This window comes from Prinia subflava, chromosome 5 (assembly GCF_021018805.1).
Source record: "Prinia subflava isolate CZ2003 ecotype Zambia chromosome 5, Cam_Psub_1.2, whole genome shotgun sequence".
NCBI lineage: Eukaryota > Metazoa > Chordata > Aves > Passeriformes > Cisticolidae > Prinia > Prinia subflava.
The window spans coordinates 26,817,345-26,827,197 of NC_086251.1; the positions used below are offsets into that span (position 1 = coordinate 26,817,345).

At 42.2% G+C, this 9,853-nt stretch overlaps 1 protein-coding gene across 1 annotated transcript in view; it reads right to left on the reverse strand.

Moving 5' to 3' along the window:
• SPTBN5 (spectrin beta, non-erythrocytic 5) overlaps positions 1-2,197 on the reverse strand; it is a 91,384-nt gene extending 89,187 nt beyond the window's left edge. The window contains exon 1 of the mRNA XM_063398587.1: positions 1,478-2,197. Within this exon, the coding sequence (XP_063254657.1) occupies positions 1,478-1,588 (111 nt within the window). The 5' untranslated portion in view covers positions 1,589-2,197. The remainder of the gene's footprint in view (positions 1-1,477) is intronic.
• Between the last annotated feature and the right edge of the window lie 7,656 nt (positions 2,198-9,853).

Sequence of the window (9,853 nt, forward strand, 5' to 3'; positions counted from 1 at the left end):
GTTTAGTTTCCAGCTTTATTTCTTTTTGCATATGAAATAAAACTTAAAATTCTGACTATGATTTACTACAATAAAAAAATAAAGCTATTATATTCTGTGACACTTCCAGAAATGAAGAATAGTTCACTTTGAATTTGTAAAAAGACAGGCTTCATATATATCTGCTTCATGTTTCACCCAGCTGTTGTTTTAATAGCTTTGTTGCCTCATTCTTCTCATAAAGATACCAGTCACAGATAGCTTAACAAATTCAACCCAACAGCATCCTTAGTGCTAGACTTGAAGCAGACAACAGTATGATTGAGAACACTTCAGTGTCCTGTGGAATGATCCAGTCACCTCGAAGTGTGCCTGGGAAAGCCGGGACTATGCTGCCAGGAAGAGCCAGATAAGCCCTGCGCCGTCTCTGCCGTATATGGCTTGGAAAGCTCTCACAGGCTCTTACGGTACGTGAACAAGTACAGTGCAGGAAATTAGGACTGGCATTTTTATCTCTGAACTTGAAGGCATTTGTAAAATAAGAAAGTACACGTCTACAGCTAAACAGAGCTAATTTCCTACACCATAAAAACCTAACTTTCTGCAGGTGGCAAAACAAGAATGTGTTTTGTGCGCTCCCATTAAGAAAAATAAAATTGAAAGTTTGGTGTGCTCCGCAGCTGACTTTGTACTCACAAACTTAAAATGTTTCTTAAATGAGACAACACATCTGGTACTGAAATACGGTGATGAGCTACAGTGGATCCAATGGCCTGGTGGTGCTTGGTGTCCCCAACACCCATTTCCATTACTATCTACTACAGACTCTAGAAAATGGAATTGTTTTGGATGATGTCATTCCTTTCTGTGCCACAGCTACGTCATTTGTGCCTGAAAATTTATCTGCAGTAAGTCTGGAGACTGGAATATGCTGGCATTACCTTGCACATCCAAACTGACTGCACACTATCTCTGAAGATTTTTTGAAGTCCGAGAGTTACTGAAAACAAACTGGTCTGTACCTGCATGCAGTCTGAAATTGCTAAAATTAAGACTAATTATTCAGATCCTTTGAGCAGCAACTCAAACTGAACTGATCAGGCAAAGCACAAAGTCTGAATTTTTGGCCAGGCAATTAAGAACTGAGCATTGTTCAGGGAACCCCTGACATCTGCAGACAATTTACTCACAGGAAAAAGAAGCAAATAAGGATTTTCTTCTGAGAGGATCACCAATGTACAACAGACACCGAAATGCGATAGGGTTACACAGTCTACAAAATGAACCTTGATTTCACAGAAGAGTGGTAACATGGACAAAGGACACAGATGCGAGTTAAAAGAGGATGGAGCGCTCTGGTTAGTCAAATCCTCCCTTGCTTGCATGTGACAACATTCAGAAAAAAAAAAAGATAAAAATAACATAAAAAGGATACAGTAGGTAAAATAAAATAAAACAAAACACAGAAAAAAATCTTCAAATTGAAGGAGCTACCTACATTATTCCTTGAGAAGACATTGTTCATCCAGTTGGTGAAGGTTTTCTTTTGCATGGACATACGCTGCTCCTGCAGCTTTTTGATATGATCTTTTTCATATTCGGTGCCCATGGTCACCTAGGAAGTCAGAAACCTCAGTAGGCTGCAGAGTGCTGAAGAGATCTGCCAGGCCACCTACGAAAACCAGTCACATGCCCAGTGGATATAGGAAATCCAGCACCAACAGGTACAAGATTCAATACCACACCCCATACCAATACCTTAATTTCCTTTTGCTTGCACTTTGCACTTTAATTCCACTAACTTTACTTTTAACTTATTGAGCTTACCCTTTTAAAATACATCTCTAGCTTCAGGATGAAAATGTGACATGTATTTGTGCAGCTTTATTTTCTTCCTCTCAGTCTCCACCCAGTCTCCTTGACCCCATGAGGACCACCACTACTTGAAAGCCATCAGTAATTTCCTTGGGTGTGCTGAAAGCACAGCTCAGAGAACTGATCTTAGACACAGCCAGAAGGAGGAATCTGCAAATCACTTCCAAAAAGAAAAACTGTTGTGCTCTCTGAGGACTGGCTGAGATGCTGTCATTGGCTTTCAGACCACAGTATTTCCAACAGAAATCAAGGACTTGCTTAGAAAGGAAGTGGAATCAACTTGTTTCTTTCCTCACATGGGTTCAGTTTTCGCACATCTATCACAGTAAGGATGGTGATACAGGCCCATAATCACATGAACAAGGTCCTAGCCTGAGTGTCAGGAACAATTATTTCTCTTCCCTACTCCTTCTACCTCATTCATACCAGTGAAAAGTCAGGCTTGTAACTCCTCACAGCACTCAAGCTGAATATTCAGAAAGATTAGAAGGGAGAAGTCTTCCCTTCATAAATAAACTGGATTTCAGCTCAACTGAACAGCTCTTTTGAAGGCACTTGGCTTACATTATAAATTGTAACAGTAGTGACCTTGCTGTTATGAAGGCAAGAGGATCACTTAAAAGAAAAGAAAAATCAGTGGAAGATCCATGGCTGCAGACACCTATAGTGACCAAATATCATCTGCTTGAACTACTGCCATAATTATAAGCATTACCTGGATGTCAGTGTGGCTGGGAAACCAAGAAACTTGTTGGAGTGATGGGAGAGGAGAGAGATGTCTACTGCTGTCAGCTCACTGCAAGGAGAGAAGAGAATGAAAAATTAAAACATGAGAAGCTCTGAGAGTGTGGAGCACTTCCCAAAATGCCATGTTTGTTCTGCAAAGGTGAAGTTCTGAATAGTTATGGTTTTTTTACCCATTTAATCCATAAAATATAAAATACGGGGAAAGAAAACTCTATCTGTCCTAGCATAAGAAGACAGCAATGGGGAACTAACAACAGCAGCCACTGCAAATGGGAAATCCCTTGCCTGATAGTTTTCCATGCTCAATTAGTATTAAAATAATTGCCGTTTTACAATATTGTAAGGTGTGGAAAGTGCAAAAGCGATGATTTTTTTTTTTACTGCATTTTTTGTTTTGTTTTTGTGGCAGATGTTTCTTAACCCTTAAATGCTTGACTTCTTCAGAACAGGGACAGCATTGAAGCCTAAGGGCAACAACACAGGAAAGAGTTATGACAGTAGATGAAAGCCTAATGAAAGGGGGAATTTGGTAAATTCTGAAATATAACATCTGTGGAGAACATCTTTTCAACATTTTCTTATCTTGTGGGCTAGTTCAGCACTGCCTACTTTCTCCACTTGAAGAGCAGATATTCAAAGAGCTGCCTCCTTGCTGGAGAGGTGATATTAACTCACTCCCATGCAATAACCCACATAGGTAACACATGTCATAATGCCATTTCTGAGTTTGCCAAATGCTCCTCAGAATACCTACAGCCTTCTTTTGTTTTTAAGGATTGTTGCTGAAACCCTGCAGTCATCCTGAATAATTATGCAACTGGTTTAATTTAGGGACAAAGGAAGCTTATTTGTTGAGCTACTGCCTCACACAACAGCTCACTAATTGTTTCATCAAGTTAGAAATGCTCCCTGTATGGTAGATGATTACCTATAGACAGATCTGTAATAGATTATCTGCATTTGCAGGATGCATAAACAGTGCTAGGAGCCAAAACTAGCCTTAATGGTACATTACAAGAAAAGAAAAGATCAAAGAATGTGAAAAAAATGGAATTACCCAGTTTTGGAGGAAGTCCTTTCTGACATTCAGCTGCTGGTTCTTCTGAGGAATGACTTCCACTAGATCCACTCCTACATTCCCCTCACTGCTTTAATGCAGAGTGACCTTTGATTTCAGGAACAGAGACCAAGTGTTTATGATCTACCTATGAACCTTTCATCTGATCTGAAAGAAACTAACTCATCAGAACACAATGAGTAAAGGTTGTCACAGCCCTTGTTCAATTCTTACACTCAAAAATTGTATATGAACATCACCAAAATTGCTATAAACCAGTTGAGAAGTCACACATAGCTCTGATGCTTTGGTAAAGAGCATCTTGCACAATTGAACTGGAGGTTCTGCCCTTCTGAAGAAGTTCTTACCTGGAAAATTGAACCTGACAATGGACTCAGGAAATGAAAGTACAGCAGAGAGTACAAAGATCAGAGCAATAGCCAAGTGGTTAGACTGGGACACAGCAAATGAAAAGGTGAAACTGTGAAGTATCAGGAATTTGCTTAGCACTGCTTTGAGGAAACTTTTGAGCACAGATACCTGCTGCTGGCAGGGCAAACTGGACTCAAGCTGGCAGTGACAGCTGAATCCAAAGCCTACTATTCATGGGCTTCTCATTAATAGCAAAAGGGAAAATAATTCTGGAGACTTACATAGATAGCAGTGAGTCCTTTCTGGCCTTTACAAGATCACACATGCACAGGGCACATTTACCTGGCATCATTGCCAGGAATCAGAAAAAGAAAGCTTCTGTGAATCAATACTAAAAAATGGGCAGACATCTGAAATCAGAGGCTGTAAGGAAAGATGTCAAGCTCAGAGATGAGGTAAGGGAATAGCAGTATTTTTCCCTTTTAACAAGTGTAGCTAGCCTCCAAAAGGGATGGGAGGAAACATAAGCAGAAATTAGGAAATTTCACACCCAAACTTAGGACAGATAAAACTTGATCAGTACATTCTGTGTCTTCATATGCACACTAGAGAAATATTATATATAATTTCACACAAAACTGCTAAAAATAAATAATTGAATATTAATATTTATATTACCAGTATTTCTCAAAATATTCCCTCCAAATTCCTGGACTCATGTCCTAAACTAGACAACTAATACTGTAAGCTGTTGGTTTAAATCTGGCACAGGTTGGCTAGGTTGTGTGTTGAGAAAATGTCCTTGCTCCTTTTAAATAGAAGGCAGAGGACCAGTGGGTGAATTGGTCCTGGATGCAGGCATTTCTCCCGGTTGCAAGTTAATTATTATCTATATGGTTAAATGTGCAAATCGCTGTCTTTGCTTTTTATGATAATACAAGGCAATCAAAGATATGGTATAAAATGTCACTAACTCCTCAATATCTATCTAAAGTTCAAAGTTAAATGGTGGACCCTTATATGACAGCGATAAATAAAGCCATTTCCTCAGTTATTTATATCCTAACAAAGTAAGAGGAAGGGCACACCAATATTTGCGTGCAGTTTCCTGGAGGGATCAGGAAAACCATCACCCATCTAGGCTAATTATGGGCCCTCTCTTGCTGCCTTTGCAGAGAAGAAAAGCCTTTCTGCCGACCTCAGGAAGAAGGGCCTAGAGAGTACTCTTCCCTTGCCTTGTTTCCAGTCTGAAGTGGTTTTCCATGCTGGCAGAGGTGTTTCTTTGTTTCCTGACAGGAAGGATCCTGATGCTGGATTCTCCTCTACAAAGAACCCGTCAGTAAGATGTGTTAGGATCTTACCACCCTTTCTTGCCTGCCCACAGTCTTGTTCTGCAAAAAGGAAAATGGAGACTATGGAGATCAAACAGACCTCATGCACAAGCAGCCTGTCTTGGAGCCCCAAAACTCCACAGTTCCCAGCCCATCCCCTACTGCTCCTCCTCTCCTGGCAACACCATGTAAATCAAAGAAGGACATGACAGTTATTTCTATCTATTTAAATTCTTTTTCGTAAATGTCATCATTGTCCTCCTCTCACAGCATGCATGCAAATTCCCAGCTCCTCTCTAAGATGGGAGGAAATGTTTAATTCCCCTGCCATAAAAAGCATAAAAGCGACAGTCACAGGGTTGGAGATGCTGAGTTTGCTGCTACCACTCCCACCCCTGACCCCAAGTGAGGGCTGATCTCCATGAGCTTTCCCAGGGCAGCACAGGCTGTCCTCTGCAGGCTGCAGCACTGCTTCCCTCATCACTGCCTTTGCCCATGGGCATGGAGCAATCTGCAGAGAGGAACACACACAGATGGGTGCAGATGCCTTCCTGGGCCAAAGCATGCCCTCTAAGGCCATTTGCAGCTGGCAGTCCTGTGGCTCAATGAGCCCCTCATTGTACCAAGCTCTACAGCCATGCCCTGCGCTGCCACCGAGCAAGGCCAGCTCCGATTTCAAAGCAGTGTGACCACACGGTGCCTGCTCTTGTGGGGTCCAAGTCTGTTTACACGGCTCAGGTGAAAGGTCTGGCACAGTCCATCAGCCTCCATTACATAAGCTTTGCACACACACCCTTCTGAAGGTATAAGAAAATCCTCTCTGATCCCTACTAAGGAGAGGGTTGCCCAAATCCCAAAGAAAATAACTATGCTGATTGTAAAAATGTGCAGGACAGCTCCGCCCTTTATTCCCCACTGTGTCTCCAGCCATGTTACCTCCACATGTAAGAGTCTCAAAACATCTGGACATTGACTCCATGGGGTATAAAGGCAGCCCCCTCCCTCCCGGGGCTACAGTCCTGTAGCTCACAGAGTGCTGAGCAAGCACAGAGATTACCCTGCTGCCTGGGGCCAGCAGTCTGGGTCCCACAGCTGGCCCTGTCCCTCTGCCACCCTCCCCAGCTCTGGCTAACAGCCGATGCTCAGTTTCATCAACGTAGTGTGGACACAAGTGAGCTGAACCATGATCCAAGAATGTTTCCTATCCACATCTAACCACATTCCTAACCACACATTACACCTAATCTTAGACCTCATTGTGGCACAGAGGAACTATACTTTGGATATTGAGAACACTGGAGAGGAGCAGACAGTAAGTTATTGCAAGAAACTGCTCACTCCTTTGGGAGTGGAATACTAGAGCTGAAGCTGGGAGGAGTTAGCCAAAAGCAGCTGAGGAGAGGCATGGCAACCTCCAGCTCAGTCTGCACAGATTCCCTGCTTTCACAGACCCCTCAGCTGAACTTTTGTCCTGAAATAGCCACATATTTCTCTCAGTTTCTTTCCCGAAGGACTTCAGCACGCCGCCCCCAGGCACCCCCTTTCCCTGTCCCCCACATACCTGCTGTGCCAGCACCCTGCCAGCAGCCACCCCGGGGTGCCACCCACCTGCAGCAGGGGGTCCACGGCGATGGAGCTTCCCTTAAAGCTGAGCCCTGCCTGGAGGATATGACCCGGCATCCCGGGATGCTGGGTTGTTACAAACCTCAGCCTCCTCATGCTCTAGTCTAAACTAGAAGCTGCTTTTCTCTTTGAATAGTTGGCTAGCAGTGACATGACATCAACAGGGAACAGAACTCAAGCAGAACAGTTGAATTACATCATCCAAAGGAACTGGAGCCCCTCACTGCATTTGAAAAAGAGACAGCTTAAAGCAAAATCAGATGGATTTATTTTTCCTGGCATGAAGAAGTTCAGTCATCTTTTTGAAATAGAAAATATATGTTGTCTTGTTTAGTCATGAGTTAAAGATATTTCCTCCTTGGAGCTGTTTATATTATCTTGAAATTTCCCTTCTTTTTCTGAACCTCAAATAGTTAACATAAGAGCTTCAAAGGCTTTTTGAGATGAACACATGGGACAAGGAACTTTCAGTCTCTTTCCATGTCATACAAACACAGATAAAAGGTTTCAAGTGACAGAATGGCCTTAATATTTTGAACATCAAACTGAAGCTGGGCCTTAGAAATCACCGTGTTGGCAATGACAGATCCAACTAGTGTATTTTTATCATTTAATTCAGATATTTCCACTTTATTCATTGCTACTAATGAGGATTGTTGCATGAGAGTGAAACCTCTTATTCACAGCTGTATTTTAGGGGTGTTGTTTGTGTATTGGACTGATGAAGCATTTAGCTCCATTTACTGATGAAACAAACCTGTGGGATTCACATACGGAAGTGGCTTCCAGCACCCTTAGTGCCAGAGCACTGCACCTACCCCCAGGGGCAGTGCCCACCACAGTTTGCTCTCAGGTTTTGGTCCCCACGGACTCCAAACCAGCCCAGCCATCCCAGTTCCCTTGTGAAGGTGTCCAGTCATGAGGAATGGCTGAGGGTCATTAGCAAAAACACTGTATAAACCTTTAACAAAAATGTATAAACAGTTAACACTGAAGGTGTGAATTTTAGCAGATGAGAGCTAAGACACAGTAATACAACATGAATAAAAATGACAATTACTGTCCATTGTAGGCAAAAAATTGCCAAGCCCTGAGCTTACTGGTTATACTTACCTTGTTTGTTAATTTCTTCATTTCAGACTAGACACAAAATTATGCATTTTGAGAAAAAAATCCACAGAATTATCTGAAAAGAAAATCAGTAAGCCTGAGCAGCATGTTGCAGCAGTTCCTTGTTTACAAAATTTAAACATTTGAAAATTTTCTATGGTGAACATAGAAATCTTACAGTATATCTGAAATAGAGCACCTGGTGAGAGATACATATCATTCATGAGCTACTTTCACTGCAAGGAACTCTTCAGAGCTCCAGACTGAAGTGGTTGCTGAGCTAGTAAGACTTTGGAAAGAACATGGACAAGCTCCATCTCAGAGAATAGGGGGGGAAACAACTTAGACATGGCATTAGTGAGCTTCCAGCATTCTCTGGACCAGAAACTGAACACATAGTCTATCATCAGGTACAAATCTGTGCTAGCATGAAGTTGTCCAATGGGAAAAGGGAGAGGAGTCTGCCTCAAAACCACAGTTTCCATCCATATTTTCCCCTCAGGTCAGAAAAGCTGCATAGATTCAAGACTTCTGGACATACTGGTGAAAAACCACCTCATCTTCCTGACTGTGTTTTGATGACAACAGGTTTTTATTTGGTTTGAATATTTATTTCCAGCTCATTGCCGTGATCCCTGAGCGAAGGAAGGCACTTTCAGCAGATCACCTGTCTGAGCAGGGCAAGGCAGCCAAATTTTTCTCCTGTGCTTTCAAAAGGTCCTCTGCACTCACAGTACTTGCAGCACAGCAAGATCAGAGAAACCCAGAGCATGTCTGCTTCAAAGGCCTTACCAATGCACCAGACATGGGTGCAAATAAGGTTCGGAGGAACTAACTGGCACACCAACACTCTTATTTTTCAAGGTTAGTACTGCCACCAGAGCTAAAACAGAAATGTTTCACACATTTCACACCAAATATTAGAAGCAGCAATTACTGCAAAACTTACAAACTGGTAGCATGAACATCTGTCTGCTTTTCCTATTATCCAAATACAAATTGTGGATTAGAGAGAAAAATTGCTGAAGTGTGCTGTAAATTTTTCAGTCTGAAATGTCTTTATGTGGAGCACATAAAACAACATTCTATTAAAAACAAAACCCCAAAGAGCAACCCCTCCCACCTCCAAACCAGACTAAGACCTCACCTTCTTCAGATTATTTTTTACTTTTACAAGGAGCAGTTCCAGGAAGTCACTGCAGCTTGAGAGCTGCGGAGCCTGCAGGAACCCACATGCTGTTTGCATGTGGAACACTCGCTTTCATGTGACATATGGCACCAGGAGCCAGACAGCCTGGTTTGCCAACACGGCTACAGAGGAGCTCCACAGCAGCTGGAATCTGACCACAATAGTTAACTGTAGCATCCTGACTGTACAGATATATCTTTGGAAAAGCCTCAAGTAAGATGTGTGCATAGAGGAGAAAGAGGGGCAGGAGGAATTAATTTCAGCCCAATGTTACAATGAATGTTCTGTTGATACCATTGGTTATTCTCAAGTAGTAGGCAGCACGGTGTGGAAGATGTCTTTGGATTTTTTGGGACAAACACATCAAAGTGCTTTTTGCCAAGCTGCTCCTCAATCTATGCTTACTTTTCAAGGTTAGTACCTCCACTGATGTTAAAAGTACCACGTCTCAGATCAAATTTCAAACTTCCAATCCACACAGGAAGTTTTAGATTTATGTTCCACACTTGGACTTTACACAGCTTCCACATTTAGACATTAGGAAGCTCCAAAATTACATTCTGCTATAAC